This window comes from Centruroides sculpturatus, unplaced genomic scaffold (assembly GCF_000671375.1).
Source record: "Centruroides sculpturatus isolate CEXI.00-Female unplaced genomic scaffold, Cexi_2.0 scaffold781, whole genome shotgun sequence".
NCBI classification, from domain to species: domain Eukaryota; kingdom Metazoa; phylum Arthropoda; class Arachnida; order Scorpiones; family Buthidae; genus Centruroides; species Centruroides sculpturatus.
In genome coordinates this window covers 95613-113026 of record NW_019385085.1, presented here as the reverse complement: position 1 = coordinate 113026, position 17414 = coordinate 95613, and the positions used below count along the sequence as shown (strand labels likewise).

Below are 17414 nucleotides of genomic sequence, written 5' to 3'. Positions count from 1 at the left end.
AGTTGACTCCAAGCCGAGGTCAAGAATGACTCAACAACCAGCCGATTGACTCAAACAGAGCCTGATTTGAGCCTCCCGTTTATCCGAAGCAGGGGCCAAAGCAGTGTGTTGGGGACGTTATGTTGCCCCTCAACTACCAGGATCGCCCTTTCCGGCATACGGGACACCACGCACGTGGGTGGGCGTTCAGGTCCCAGGGATGGTAAAGAATAATTACTAAACCATGTCTGGGAGGTCCCCTCACCACTGACAGGAACCCACATCGAGGGGTAGTGTGATAGAGATCACTGTATATTTAAAAATTTGTAAATATTGTAAATATTTGTTAAAAATTTTTGTATTTTTGTATATATTTTTTTTATTACCTTTTATCTCTCTATTATTTGAAAAATAAAAATAAACAAATTACTATAAATGTTGTTTTTTAAAAATGTAAACAAAGCACATCTACTATTTCCACCATTACCTGTACATAACATTTCTGTAAAAAACTAAAAATGACTTCAAGAAGAAACAAGAAATAACGGTATTTTTACTTTAATTTATTTTTTAATCTTTCCTTTCAATCAATGTAGAAATTAGCCAACAACTTTATATGGCAATTTCATAAACGATTGTTTTTACATTATCTCTTATAAAGTAAAAAAGATATAGCTACTTATCTAAATTTTAAATTAAAAAAAAAATAATAATAATAATTTTTCATAAACATCTGATTATAGTTATATACATTACTTAGATATGTCTATATTCGTTAAAACAAAAAAATTGCAGCATTCTAAATTCATGTAAAGTGATATTACGACTAATAATATATAACGTAGTTTGGCTTTTGAGGGGGTAATGGCTACAAAATCTACATCAAGTGCCATTCTGCTAGGGGGCGTGGTCTTAACCGAAAGTACTTCGTTTTTTAGAAGAATTTACAACTGAATCATCCTAAAAACACTAATATTCGTTAAATAGGATAAATATATGTAAGATTTTATTAAATTCAAGCTAAAAATTGAATGACTATTGATTTATGATTGATTGTTTACGTTTATAGTTGACAATGTAGCTCCGACAAAAATAACTTTTTCCAAGAAAGTTCCCACCCTACAAACCAAAGTCGATGCTTATTCGTTAAACCATAATCATTTAGCAACAATATACCAATTGGAGTTCAACAAGCTTGTAAACAAAAATTTTATTGTCCAATGAAAAAAAAAAGTGTCTCCCATAGACTTAACATGGAAAGTAGGAGTTTTGTGAGTAAATTTAAAAATACGGGGTGGTAACAAAAATCTTATTCATTGAAACAGACTTAGTCTATGTAGATAAATGCCAATCAGTGCTTAAATCGCGACCAACTAGTTAATTACGAAAAAAAATTGACACTTACTCCAATGGGAGTACAGCACAACTGACTGGTTAAGCAATAATCATCATTTTAAGAAATTTTATTCTTATTTCAGCATTTGATGCAGATGATTATTTCGGAACCTACTAAAAGAAAGCCCGGAATGAAAAGAGAAGATTCCATATTATTGTTGTTATGGTTGATTGGCAACCAAGAATCTTTTCGAGGTGTTGCTGACAGATTTAGCATTGGACAGGGCCTTGCCCACAGAAAATTTGATGCATTCTGTAAGGATATAATGCAAATAGCAGAGTTATCCAGTGGCCTACAGGAGAAGAAATTGAAAAAACTGTTAAAAGAATTTAATGAACTGAGAGGATGAAACAGTTTTCCTGGAGTTTTAGGCTGCATTGATGAAACTCATGTTCCATTTACAGCCCTCCAAAACTGAAAAGGTTGCACATTTCAACAGAAAAAAATTTCACTTGTCATTCTACAGGCTGTGTGTGATGCAAAATTAAAATTTATATCTCTTTGCTGGTTGGCCAGTCTCATCAAATGATGCCAGAGTATTCCAAAGAAGTCCTCTCTTTCTAAAAATGAAACAATCCTAAGATGATTTCAGAAAATTATCATTTATTAGGTGATGATAATTTTTTGAAAAATGGATATGCACTAATTCCTTATCGTGATAATGGACACTTAAACAATATTTAAAAATATTACAATAAAATTCTTAGTTCAACTAGAATTGTTATTGAACAAGCATTTGGACAATTATTTGGCAGATTTAGAAGGCTGAAACATCTACATATGTTTCAAAGGGATTAGATTCCAGAAGTGATTATTACTAGCTGTGTATTGTGTATCACCAGGAGGAAAACATGAATAAAGATGTGTTTCTGAAAATATTATCCTTGGATAATGGGAAAATAAAGCTATGTCCAAAACTGACACAAGCTCATGTGGATGTCCATGGAAAAGTATGTCAAAAAGTTAATCTTGCATGTCAGTTCTTTTCTAATCGTATCGCTCAAGCAATATCTTTCCTTCTACCCGATGACAAGGAAATTTCTGATTTTGTAAAACTTGTTAATGATACTTTTGACATTGTCAATTCAAGAATCCTTAAAATTGATAACCGTCCAATTGCTAGTGTGTTTGGAATGCATACAGGTTGGTTGGTTGGTTATAGTTTATTGGCGCAAGGGCAACATAGGCCAAGCTGCGCCATGACAAATGGTGTGATTATATATACAGATAAATAAATAAATATATAATGTGAAATATTAAATATAAATAAATAAATAATATAATAAATAACAAAACCAATAACAAAATTATATAACAACACACATGTAAATTATAACAACATATATATATAAATTAATAAATAAATAAATAGTAAACAAAATATCTATAAATATAACCTAGGTAAATAATTAAATATGTTTATAAATATTATTAACTTTCAGAAAGTTCAATAGTTTGTCAACATTTGGCCTCTGGCCCAAAATCTCTCTCAGACTTGCATTTCCGAAATGTTGTCTACGACTTACATCAAAAGCAGTGCAGTTGCAAAGTATGTGTTTCACACTTAGAATGCAGTTGCAATACTCACATACTGGCTGTTCTTCACCCTTCAAAAGATATTGATGAGTCAGTCGAGTATGCCCAATTCTCAAGCGACTAAGAATAACTTCAGATCTCCTGTCATATTGTTTATTACGTGTCCAATTTTCTATCATCGGTTTGATCTCGTGTAATTTATTGTGGATTTGTGCATTCCACATAATTTGCCATCTCTCTGCTAGTTGTTTTTTAACTACTAGCTTCAAATCAACTCCTTCAATACGCATTGTATGCTGAAAAGAACTTGCTGACTTAGCAGCTGCATCAGCTTCTTCATTTCCTCTTATTCCTACGTGGCCTGGGACCCAACAATATTTTATAGAGAATTCCCTTGCAAGGAGATGACAAATTAGTTTCTGAATTTTAATAACTATAGAGTGATAACTAGGTTCATACGAGATCAAAGCCTGAAGTGCACTAACTGAGTCAGTGTAAATCACACAGCAACGATGACCTTTCCTATTTATATACTTTAGGGCTGAATAAATAGCCTGCAACTCTGCAGAAAAGATGGAAGAATTTAATGCTATTTGTTCTGCCACGATTTAATCCTGGCAGACAAAAGCTGAGCCAACATAGTTATCAGATTTAGATCCATCAGTATATATTGGAATTAGATTCCTGTCACAATGTTGAATTTCTGCGAAGTGCTGTCTGTAGACGTAGTCTGTAGTAAATTCCTTAGGAAATTGCTTTAAGCTTATATCAACATCTATCGTTAGAGTTGACCAAGGGGGTATACTATTAACCTCAACCTGTGAGATGTTGTTTGTGTCCAGGTCAATCGTGCTGCTTACACTCTCCATTCTTATGGCGAATTTAGAAACACTTCTGCAACGAGCTTCAAATAATCGTTTCAGTTGAGTATATAATACTGTACAATCAACTGAAGGTTTAGTAAAAGATTTTTGTTTTATATAATAAAAAAGAGACAACTGTTCTCTCCTGAGAGATAGCAAAGGCTCATAAGCATTCACATACAGACTTTGTACAGGAGAAGTTCGAAAGGCACCAGTGCACAAACGCAGTGCTTGATGGTGGATTGGATCCAGCATCCGAAGAGTAGATTCTCGCGCAGACCCATAAACAATGACACCGTAGTCCAGCTTAGAACAGACAAGGGCCCTATAAATTCTGAGCATAGAAATTTTGTCTGCTCCCCAGGATGAGCAGCATAGTTCCTTTAAAAAGTTCAGAGATTTTAAACATCTACTCTTCAGGTTGTGCAAATGTGGCAAGAATGTCAGTTTTTGGTCAAAAGGAACACCCAAAAACTTAGCCTCATTCACCATTGGAATTTTATCCCCATTTAGGAAAATTTCAAGATCCAGGTGCAAACCACGCCTTCGGCAAAAGTGGATGCACGAGGTCTTCTCTGTATTAAAAGTAAAACCATTGGTCTTGGACCAATTTTCTATGCGATTTAAAAAGGTTTGTAGTTGTCTCTCAATGAAACTCATGTTAGTAGACTGGCAGGAGATCTAAAAGTCATCCACATACAAAGAGTGTTTCACACTAGAAGTTAGACAGTTTGCTATGCTATTAATTTTAATTAGGAACAGAGTCACACTCAAAATACAACCTTGAGGAACACCTTCTTGTGTGAAAAGCCTAGATAGTGTGTTGCCCATCCTGACTTGCAATCTTCGATTCTGTAGGAAGTTTTTTTATAAAAATCGGCAAATTACCCCGCAACCCGAATTCGTTCAGATCACGTAGTACTCCGTATCGCCAACAGCGATCATAAGCCTTCTCTATATCGAAAAACACAGACACAAAGTGCTGTCGTCTAACAAACGCTTCACGTATAGATGTTTCAAGGTTTACTAAGTTATCAGTGGTACTTCTGTTCCTACAAAAACCACTCTGATGTGGTGAGAAGTATTTCTTTTTCTCTAAGAGATACATCAGACGTCTGTTTACCATCCTCTCAAAGAGTTTACACAGGCAACTTGTCAGAGAGATTGGTCTGTAATTAGAGGGATTCTTGTGGTCCTTACCTGGCTTGGGAATGGGAATAATGATAGATAGCCTCCAAGAGTCAGGAAAAGTATGTTCTGTCCATATTCTGTTAAACAGACACAAAAGATTAAAAAAGGGAATTGTTTGACAGATTTTTAATCATGCTGTAGTTAATTTTATCTGGACCTACAGCCCTATTCCCCGAGCGAGAAACTGCTGTATGTAATTCAATTCTAGTGAATGGCACAATATATTCCTCATTGAATGAAGAATAAAAAATTAAATTTTCTTTTTCACTTTGGGCTTTATAAGCCTGAAAGTTTCTTGAATACATAATATTGCTGGATGAAGCAGAAAATGGTTCACCCAACGTATCAACAATACCCTGTATATCGCTGATTATTGTGCCATTATTTTCCAGCATGGACAGAGAGNAAATTTATATACTAATTAATTTTTGTACTCCAGAATGCATCATTTCTATACTACTCACACGAGATCAAAGCCTGAAGTGACTAACTAAGTCAGTGTAAATTGCGCAGCAATGATGGCCTTTAATATTCATGTACTTCAGGGCTAAATAAATAACCTGCAACCCTGCAGAAAAGATGGAAGAATTTGGTGAAATTTGTTCTGTCATGATTTCATCCTGGCAAACAAAGGCTGAGCTGATAAAGTTATCTGATTTAGATCCATTAATGTAAATAGGAATTCAAATCCTGTCATGATTTTGAATTTCTGTGAAGTGCTGCCTGTAGACGTAATCTGGTGAGGTTTTTTTCGGGAACGCTTTAAGCTTAGATCAACATTTATCGGTAAAGTTGCCCAGGATGGAATACATTTAACCTCAACCTGTGAGATGTTGCTTGTGTCCAGGTCAATTGTGCTGCTTACATTCTCCACTCTTCTGTCAAATGTAGGGACACAACTCGTCCGAGCTGCAAATAACCTTTCCAGCTAAGTGTCTGAACTATTAGCTGAAAGTCTATTCAGAGATTTCTGTTTGATGTAGTAAAAAAAAGACAACTGTTCTCTCCTGAGAGATATTAGAAGCTCATAAGCATCAACATACAAACTTTTGACAGGAAAAGTTCGAAAAGCACCAGTGCACAACGCAGTGCTTGATGGTGGATTGGATCCAGCATCCAAAGAGTAGATTCTCGAGCAGAGCCATAAACAATGCATCCATAGTCCAGCTTTGAGCAGACAAAAGCCCTATAAATCCTGAGCATAGAACATTTGTCTGCTCCCCAAAATGAACAGCACAGTACCTTTAAAACGTTCAGGGATTTTAGACATCTACTCTTCAAATTGCACAAGTGCAATAAATACGTCAGTTTATGGTCAAATAAAACTCCCAAAAACTTTACCTGATTGACCATTGGGATTTTAACCCCATTTAAGTGAATTTCAGGGTCCAGTTGCAAACAACACCTTCGGCAAAAGTGGATGCACGAGGTCTTCTCCGTATTAAAAACCATTGGTCTTGGATCAATTGTCTATACTATTTAGGAAGGTTTGCAGTTCTCTCTCAATGGAACTCATGTTACTAGACTGAAGGAGATCTGAAAGACATCCAAATACAGAGTGTTTCATACTAGGAGGAAGATAGTCAGCTATGCTATTAATTTTATGAAACACAAAAATCGTACTTTAGGCAAAAGGGCTTCACATCCGTACGGAAGTTTTATACAAAAGATGGACATCGGGAATGCTCCATTGCTGCGACATTTAATCAAGAACATCAGCTTTTCTCTTATCCTTGTTAGAGATAGAAGAGCTTTTCTGTATAGTTTGGCCGGCGTCGCCATTAATATATCAGACGAAAAAACTAACGCACGTAAACTGGAACTATATAGTACACACAACACAAAATACCTAAATATTACTTCCAGCACACAAACGATTTTAATTATCAAACGTTTTCGGCCGTCTTTTAGAGGCCCTCCTCAGGATGAAACATAACCAACCGTTCTATCATTGAATGATTCTAATCATCGAATAAAGCTGTGTTCCAAACTTTTAAATATTTAAACTATGCGTACGATATAAAAATCGTTACGCTTACAAGATAAAAATAATTACTCTAAACTAACGCTATACATAAATTACGGATAAGAGCAAGGCAATCGTCATCATGCTAAGGGCAACATATGTCAGCGCATTACAGCAATATATAATAGACACTCAATGTCAACCAGCTGACACCTCATACACAACGAAGCTGCAAAGTCGTGTCGGTAGATTCACGCGCACTGGCCTGGCCACAAGCTTAGGCCTTCAACATGCGGTAATTAGCTCCCCTGACACCCCCCGCCTTTTCGCTTTTGCCAAAACACATAAACCCGGGCAGAAATTAAGACCGGTGATCGATAAAGCTAGATCTCCCACCTTCATATTAGAGAAACATATACATCACTTGTTGCAAAATCATCTTGACTCATACGACTTGTCTGTGTCTGATTCTAACGCACTACTCGCCAAACTCCACAATTTAAAGTTAAATGGGAACGAATATCTTACTGTATTCGATTTTGTATCGATGTTCCCTTCCATTCGTTTGGAACCATGTTTTTGTGCGCTAAGAGATTTCTTGTTCACTACTACACCTAACAGCCAGAGATTCCATTCCCAAATTTTAGGAAAGCTAAGGAATGCTAAGGACAAGTCCGATGATAAAAAAGTGCTGGGGGTGTACCGCATACCTTTGAATGACTATCGTTTCAATCGCCAAATGGCATACATTGGATCCACATACAGATCTCTGGAGGCTAGAGTACGGGACCACAAATACGATGTGTCGAAGCAAAAATATAGTACAGCTCTAGCCCGGTATGCTACGGAACCTGGGGTTTCCCCATGTTGGGATGAGGCTACTCTTGTGCGTAGGGCCTTCGACCGACATGACTTACGCTCGTTGGAGGCTATTGAGATTTATATAGAATCCATGAAGGGAAACTGCATCAACACCGATTATATTCCGATTCCACAATCGTGAAAATATTATTTACATGGCCACATAACACAACAATAATCGGAAGTATAATATAAGAAAACAAAGCTTTTACATCGCGCTAATTTTTCACAACTCGAAAATAATAATTGATGTATATCATTATTTTAAAACAAATCATTTACATCTCGCTAATTTTTTCACAACTCTACAATAATAATTTATGTATAGCATTAGTTTAGAGTAATTATTTTTATCTTGTAAGCGTAACGATTTTTATATCGTACACATAGTTTAAATATTTAAAAGTTTGGAACACAGCTTTATTCGATGATTAGAATCATTCAATGATAGAACGGTTGGTTATGTTTCATCCTGAGGAGGGCCTCTAAAAGACGGCCGAAAACGTTTGATAATTAAAATCGTTTGTGTGCTGGAAGTAATATTTAGGTATTTTGTGTTGTGTGTACTATATAGTTCCAGTTTACGTGCGTTAGTTTTTTCATCTGATATATTAATGGCGACGCCGGCCAAACTATACAGAAAAGCTGTTCTATCTCTAACAAGGATAAGAGAAAAGCTGATGTTCTTGATTAAATGTCGCAGCAATGGAGCATTCCCGATGTCCATCTTTCGTATAAAACTATTAATTTTAATTAGGAACATAGACACAGTCAAAATACAACCTTGAGGAACACGTTCTTGGGCAAAAGACCTAGATAGACAGTTTCCCATCCTAACTTGGAATCTTCGATTCTGCAAGAAGTTTTTTATAAAAACTGGCAAATTACACCTCAATGCAAATTGGTGCAGATCACGAAGTATTCCGTATTGCCAGCAGTGATCATAGGCCTTTTCTATATCAAAAAATACAGACACTAAGTGCTGTCGTCAAACAAATGCTTCACGTATAGATGTTTCAAGGTTTACTAAATTGTCCGTGGTACTTCTGTTCCTACAAAATCCACTTTGATGTGGTGAAAAGCAGTTCTTTTCCTCTAGGAGGAACATCAGGAGTCTGTCTACCATTCTTTCAAAGAGTTTACACAGGCAACTTGTCAGAAAGATTGGTGTGCAATTAGAGGGATTCTTGCAGTCTTTACCTGGCTTGAAAATGGAAATAACGATAGATACTTTTCCTGACTCTTGCAGACTATGTCCTGTCCATATTCTGTTATACAGATTCAAAAGATTTATAATAGAATTGTCTGACAGATTTTTAATCATGCTGTAGTGGATTTTATCCGGACCTATAGCACTATTCCCAGAGCGAGAGATCGCCGAATGTAATTCAATTCTAGTGAATGGTACATTATATTCCTCATTAGATGAAGAGTGAAAGTTTAAATATTGTTTTTCACTTTGGGCTTTGTAAGCCTGAAAATTCCTTGAATACATAATATTGCTGGACAAAACGGAAAATGTCTCACCCAATAGATCGGAAATACCCTGTATATCACTGATTATTGTGCCATTATTTTCAAGCATGGACAGAGAATGAAAAGCATATTTCCCAATAATTTTATGGATTTCATCCCAGACTGCTTTTGAGCTAGTGGAAGATGTTATGTTAGAAACATACATCCTCCAAGAATCCCTTTGGCTTTGCCTTCTTGTTGTTCTGACATTTGCCTTTGCTTTTTGAAAAACAATCCTATTACTAGCAGTGGAGTATCTTCTGAAAATCCCCCATGCTTTCTTTTGTTTTTTAAATGCTGCCTCGTAATTCTTATCCCACCATAGTTTTGGATGCTTTGGATGTCTAGTTTATGTTTTCCCCATTGTTTTTTCAGCTGCCTGAATAATACTGGAAGTGACAATTTCAACTGCATCATTGATATCAGCAGTATTGTCCATTTCCTCAGTGATGTCAGCCAAAGAGGAGAATGCAGGCCAATCTGCCGTTTCAAGTTTCCAGCATGGTGGACAGGCTGTTTCACAGCTTTCTCTGCCTCGATATTTTAGAAATATTGGGAAGTGGTCACTAGAGTGTGGATTAAATCCTACCTCCCATGTAAATGCTGAAAACAGGTTTGGACTCGCTAAGGATAGATCAATGGCAGTGAATGTTCTTGTTGGAGCATGGAAGTATGTCATTTCTCCAGTATTAAATATACATTTGCTGATTACCTATGAGTCGTTCAATGGCTCTGCCTCGACGATTAATGTCGGGACTGCCCCACATAGGATTGTGGCCATTCAAATCACCAAGTAAAAAGAATGGTGTTGGCAGCTGTTCAACTAATGCATCCAGTTCGTCTTCGTTCACTCTGACATCTGGTGGCAAGTATATAGAACAAACTGTGACAGTTACTCCAATAGAAATTCTAGCTGCCACAGCTTGCATAGCAGTGGTAATTTGTACCAGTAAGGATGTAATGCAATTTGAAACCAGAATAGCCACACTGCCTCTGTCACGGTTATAATTATCATCATCCTCGCGGTAGAGATCAAATCCTTTTAAAGAGATTTTTTCTTCAGATTTTAGATGTTTCCTGGAGTGCCGCACAGAGATCAGGTGGATGATGTCAAGTGTTTAATGTCAGAAAAGTTGTTGCAAAAACCATGACAGTTCTATTAGATAATTTTATAATCCATTGTGTGTTTGAAGCAGCATTTTTAGCAAGGTTATCCCTCTAATTTCACAGGAAGTTTTTCTTTTAGAGATGATGTTGGTGGTGTCAGCTTCTTATTATTCTCTTCATCAGCGAAGTCAGAGAACTCACTCATAGACTGAGCCTCTGATTTTTTAGGTTTAGAGAGAGTTACTTTCACTTTCTGTTTGTTTATTGGGTTCTTACTGGCTTTTTTAGAACCCACGTTTCTTGTTGTTATCCCTGTTTTAGGCAGGGGTGTTTTGGTCTTCTTGCTCTCCTTTTCTGCTGTTTGGGTAGATGGTATCAGCAGACATTTTTCATGGCAAGTCAGACATTCATTTGGTAAAACAGAGATGTCTGTTTGAACTCCACATGTCTTTGTGGATTTCAGAACAGCAGCAAATGTCTTCTGTTTCACTGGTGCATTTAAAGTGATTATGCGTCGTGCTTCCGGGTAAGGTATATTATTGACAATCTTCAATTGCTGAATTTCTCTCTCTCTCTGCCATGAGGTGCATTTTCGAGAATAGGCAGGGTGGGAAACTTTGCAGTTTACACAGCATGGAGAACTTGTGCATTCAGTACTCTCGTGGTCTTCATTACCACACTGTGCGCATGCTTTATTTCCTCTGCACGATGTTTGGGAGTGTCCAAACCGCTGACATTTAAAGCAGCGCAGCGGATTTGGAATGTACAGGCGAACTGGGCAACAAAGATATCCTGCCGCAACAGAAGATGGCAATGGTGTAAGAAACCAAGTCCAAGCATTATTTTTATTTACAGGTAACCCCCATATAACACGGTAGTTACGTTCCAAAAAATTGCCGTGTTATACGAAACAAAGAACTAATACGAAAAGGAGGGTTAGGTTCCAAAAATTAAAAAACATGCTAGTATATTTTCATAATTAAGATAAATATCTTCATTAAANCTTAAAAGAATAAAACATCCCGAAAATTGTAAAACAGAATAATGTAAAAGGTTAGCGAGTATTATCGGAAAACTAGGCTGCCAGACAAATAGAAAAGTTTATTGTTAGCAAATAAGTATGTAAATGAGGGGAGTGATCGCATTCAGAATTGTGACGTCACCTCACAGTATAAAGACTGAACCTCAAGTGAAGACGGACGAGGTGAACTCCAGTTAGCAACGAGCTAGGTGAGCTTCGCAGCAGTGAACGAGAGAGGTGTCCGATAGGATCAAGTAATTCCAAGGCAATTTTGAAGTTATTTGATTTGTGGATCGACGAATAGAGAAAGTCTTGAGAGTTGAGGAAATAGGTTCCTAGTATATTGAGGTGACAATTAGGATCTTTAATTCATAAGAATTGTTGTACATAAATTAAGTCTTTGATTTTGTCGAATTCCAAAGGGGAATAGAATTAAGTTAGAAAATAGATTGATTTGAGTTTTGTCGGGTTGATTCTTATTGATTTTCATTGAATAAATTGTTACTTGATTTTTACTAAATTTTGTATATAGTTTATTACTAGAATATTTATTAAATATTTGATTTGTTATTGACAAACTTGGTCATTACTTAATTTGGTGCACGCTTAAAGTCCAGGCCTGGCACACTAATGCAAATATGCGTAAAGTACGTGTTAGGGAACAGCTATTTCTGGCACACAGTCGTTTCAAGAATCGTTCGAAAAGTCGGAAAAATAATATAGTACTTTACAATGTTGGTTTGTTGAAAGTCAATATAAGGTGTTTTGTTGGTATCAACTTGCCATCTCGACGAATCGAAATTCGTCAAACAGCAGTGACACCTTGGTCTGAGAGACCAATCTGAATATCTGATTCATCCTCAGACATCAGATCGGTTTCAGATATCACACCACGTGATGAGTTCGAATTTGTATGTAGTGTGATGGTTACCATTATTTCTCCTAGAGACTTCATTTTGAGAAGCTTTGCTGACTGTTGAGGGAAGGCTACTTCTACAAGTAATCTCCTGACCTCAATTTTTGAATTTTTTTTAAGATTCCCAATGGTCGATTCAAACAATTTTTGAATCAAAAAAGGAGAACGTTTAGATAGAGGTGTTTCTCCTGTAAGGAACCAAGTCCGAGCGTTATTTTTAGTTTACTTTTATTATATTTGTGTTTGGGGCTTATGTTTAGTTAGGATGAAGGTTTCCTCACCCATCACCCCAGAACGTTCCAAAAGAGAAAATAAGAGTTTAACCAACTCACCGACAATGAAACGAAAGCGCCATAGCTAGCACTCGCACTCACGTGACGCCTGAGCAGCAGAATTGTAAGTCCGCACTGAAGGGGGGACACCCCAATAGACTTTCTAGGAACTTGTATAACCTTCAACTAAACATCCCGATAATTGTTAAAGAAATGCTGTAAAAGGTTAACAAAGTATTGTTGAGAAATAAGCTACCAAGATAACGAACAGAAAACAAGAATGTTACGTGTAGATATGTAAATGAAGGCAGTGTCTCAATTAGAACTGTGACATCACCTCAGACTATAAGTACCGTAGCTCAAGTGAAGACAGCGAGGTGAGCTCCTGAACCGATAGCGTTGGTCTGCTGGTAGCAGTGAACAAGGTGTCGAATAGAAAATCTTAGTAGGAGATTGAAGGTTCGAGTTTGATGATTTGAAAAGAGGAAAGTCTTGAGTAGAGGAAAAGGTTCCGAGTATTAATTGAGGTGACGGTTAGGATTGATAGTTGTAAGAGAATTTGTATCTAAGTAAAGAGTTGAATTTTGTTTTGTCGGAATTCCAAGGGGGAATAGTTCTAAGTTAGAATAAGACTTAAGTGTGTCGGGTTGATTGTGATTTGATTTTTTATTTAATAAATTTGTTGTTTGCTTATAAATCTTGTACATAGTATTTGTTAAACTTGATTAAACATTTGTTATTGAGATGTTTTGGTGACTAACTGTCCTTAATTTATTTCGGAGCACGCTAAAAGTCCAGGCCTGGCAACTAACGGTTGGTTGGTTATAGTTTATTGGCGCAAGGGCAACATAGGCCAAGCTGCGCCATGGCAAATGGTGTAATTATATATACAGATGAATAAATGAATATATAATGTAAAATATTAAATATAAATAAATAAATNACAAAACCAATAACAAAAATATATAACAATACACATGTAAATTATAACAAGATATATATACATATATAAATTAATAAATAAATAAATAGTCAAAAAAATGTATATAAATATAAGCTAAATAAATAATTAGATATGTTTATAAATATTATTAACTTTCAGAAAGTTCAATAATTTGTCAATATTTGGCCTCTGGCCCAAAATCTCTCTCAGACTTGCATTTCCAAAATGTTGTCTGCGACTTACATCAAAAGAAATGCAATTGCAAAGTATGTGTTTTACGCTTAGAATGCAGTTGCAATCCTCACATACTGGCTGTTCTTCACCCTTCAAAAGGTATTGATGAGTCAGTCGAGTATGCCCAATTCTCAAGCGACTAAGAATAACTTCAGATCTCCTGTCATACTGTTTATTAAGTGTCCAATTTTCTATCGTAAGTTTAATCTCGTGTAGTTTATTGTGGACTTGTGCAATCCACATAATTTGCCATCTCTCTGCTAGTCGTTTTTTAACAACTAGCTTCAAATCACTTCCTTCAACATGCATTGTATGCTGAGAAGGACTTGCTGATTTTGCTGCTGTGTCAGCTTCTTCATTTCCCTTTATACCTACATGGCCTGGGACCCAACAAAATTTTATAAAGAAATTACTCGAGGTAAGATGGCAAAACAGTTTATAAATTTTAATCACTATGGAGTGAGAACTAGGTTCATACGAGATCAAACCCTGAAGTGCACTAGCTGAGTCAGTGTAAATCACGCAGCAACGATGACCTTTCCGATTTATGTACTTTAAAGCTAAATAAATAGCCTGCAACTCCGCAGAAAAGATGGAAGAATTCAGTGCTATTTGTTCTGCCACAATTTTATCCTAGCAAACGAAGGCTAAGCCAACATAGTTATCCGATTTAAATCCATCTGTGTATATAGGAATTAAATTCCTATTACGATGTTGAGTTTCTGCAAAGTGCTGTCTATAGACGTAATCTGGCGTGGTTTCTTTAGGAAACTGCTTTAACCTAAGGTCAACATCAATCGGTATAATTGACCAAGGTGAAATACTATTAACCTCAACCTGTGAGATATTACTTGTGTCCAGGTCAATCGTGCTGCTTACATTCTCCATTCTTAGTTCAAATGTAGGGACACTACTTCGGCGAGCTTCAAATAGTCTTTTCAGATAAGTATTTGATACTGTACAATCAACTGAAGGTTTAGTATGAGATTTCTGTTTTAAATAATAAAAAAAAAACAACTGTTCTCTCCTGAGAGACAGTAGAGCCTCATAAGCATCTACGTACAAACTTTAGACAGGGAAAGTTCGGAATGCACCAGTGCAAAAACGCAGTGCTTGATGATGGATTGGATCCAGCATCCGAAGAGTAGATTCTCGCGCAGAGCCATAAACAATGCATCCGTAGTCCAGCTTAGAGCAAACAAGGGCCCTATAAATCCTGAGCATTGAAACTTTGTCTGCTCCCCAGGATGAGCAGCATAATACCTTTAAAAGGTTAAAAGATTTTAAACATCTACTCTTCAGGTTGCGCAAGTGTGGCAAGAATGTCAGTTTTTGGTCAAAACAATCACCCAAATACTTAGTCTCGTTCACCATTGGGATTTTATCCCCATTTAGAAAAATTTCTGGATCCAGGTGCAAACCACGCTTTCGGCAAAAGTGGATGCACGAGGTCTTCTCTGTATTAAAAGTAAAACCATTGGTCTTGGACCAATTTTCTATGCGATTTAAAGAGGTTTGCAGTTGTCTCTCAATGAAACTCATGTTACTAGACTGGCAGGAGATCTGAAAATCATCCACGTACAGAGAGTGTTTTACACTAAAAGGAAGACACTTAGCTATGCTGTTAATTTTAATTAGGAAAAGAGTCACACTTAAAATACAGCCTTGAGGTACACCTTCTTCTTGTGTGAAGAGCCTAGATAGTGTGTTGCCCATCCTGACTTGGAATCTTCGATTCTGTAGGAAGTTTTTTATAAAAATTGGCAAATTACCCCGCAACCCGAATTCGTACAGATCACGGAGTATTCCGTATCGCCAACAGCGATCATAGGCCTTCTCTATGTCAAAGAAAACAGACACTAAGTGCTGTCGCCTAACAAACGCTTCGCGTATAGATGTTTCAAGGTTTACTAAATTATCAGTGGTACTTCTGTTCCTACGAAAACCACTCTGATGTAGAGAAATATAGTTCTTTTCCTCTAGGAGGAACATCAGGCGTCTGTTTACCATCCTCTCAAAGAGTTTACACAAGCAACTTGTCAGAGAGATTGGTCTGTAATTAGAGGGATTCTTGTGGTCTTTACCAGGCTTGGGAATGGGGATAATGATAGATAGCCTCCAGGAGTCAGGAAAAGTATGTTCTGTCCATATTCTGTTAAACAGATGCAAGAGATTAGAAAGGGAATTGTTTGACAAATTTTTAATCATGCTGTAGTGGATTTTATCCGGGCCTACAGCACTATTCCCCAAGCGAGAGATCGCCGTGTGTAATTCAATTCTAGTGAATGGAACATTATATTCCTCATTAAATGATGAATTGAAATTTAAATAATGTTTTTCACTTTGGGCTTTGTAAGCCTGAAAATTTCTTGGATACATAATATTGCTGGACAAAGACAAAAATGTTTCACCCAACGTATCAGCAATACCCTGTATATCACTGATTATTGTGCCATTATTTTCTAGCATGGACAGAGAGTGAGAAGCATATTTCCCAGTTATTTTATGGATTTTATCCCAGACTGCTTTTGAGCTGGTGGAAGATGTTATGCTAGAAACATACTTCCTCCAAGAATCCCTTTGGCTTTGCCTTCTAATTCTTCTAGCATTTGCCTTAGCTTTTTGAAAAACAATCAAATTGTAAGTAGTGGGGTATCTTCTAAAAATTCCCCATGCTTTCTTTTGTGCTTTAAATGCTGCCTCGCAATTCTGATCCCACCATGGTTTTGGATGTTTTGGATATCTTGTTGATGTTTTTCCCATTGTTTTATCAGCTGCCTGAATAATACTGCAAGTGACAACTTCAACTGCATCATTGATATCAGCAGTATTGACCATTTCATCAGTGATGTTAGCCAAAATGAAAATGCAGGCCAATCTGCTGTTTCCAGTTTCCAGCATGGTGGACGGGCTGTTTCACAGCTTTCTCTGCCTTGATATTTTAGAAATATTGGGAAGTGGTCACTAGAAAGTGGATTAGATCCAACCTCCCATGAAAATGCTGAAAACGGTTAGGTTAGGTTAGGTTAATATTGGTTTTTTGGCACAAGAGCCATGTAAACTAAGCTGCGCCATAACAAATGGTAGATAATTATAAACTTCACAAATAACAAACATATGACAAAAATAAATGTATAAATAAACAACAGCAACAAGAAACAAATATATACATATTAATAACAAACAAGAACGAACAAAAAGCTAAAAGATAAATAAATAGATATATATATATATAAATAAATAATTACATTTCTTTACACAAATTAGTGACTTTTAAAAAGTCTAGTATATTATAAAGATTGGGCCTCTGACCCAGAATCTGTTTAAAACTTGCATTTCCAAAATGCTGTCTACGCCTGGTCTCAAAAACAGAGCAATCAAGCAGTATGTGTTTCACAGTAAGAGGACAGTTGCAATACTGGCATACTGGCTGCTCATCACCCTTCAAAAGGTATTGATGAGTCAACCGAGTATGTCCAATTCTCAAACGAGTAATAACAACTTCAGATCTCCTGTTATAAAATTTCTTGTGTGTCCAATTTTCTATCGTAGGTTTGATCTCATGCAGTTTATTGTGGACTTGTGCGTTCCACATATTTTGCCATCTCTCTGCT

The 17414-nt window shown here is 36.5% G+C and overlaps 1 protein-coding gene and 1 pseudogene across 1 annotated transcript in view; both read right to left on the bottom strand.

The window, feature by feature from the left end:
* Positions 1-339: 339 nt before the first annotated feature.
* On the bottom strand, positions 340-5095 carry LOC111634458 (annotated as a pseudogene).
* A 5422-nt stretch (positions 5096-10517) lies between these two features.
* LOC111634435 overlaps positions 10518-17414 on the bottom strand; it is a gene marked incomplete at its 5' end in the record, with an annotated part of 14260 nt that continues 7363 nt past the window's right edge. The window contains 2 exon segments of the mRNA XM_023379203.1: positions 10518-11206; positions 14511-16607. Coding sequence (XP_023234971.1) covers positions 10518-11206; positions 14511-16607 — 2786 coding nt within the window.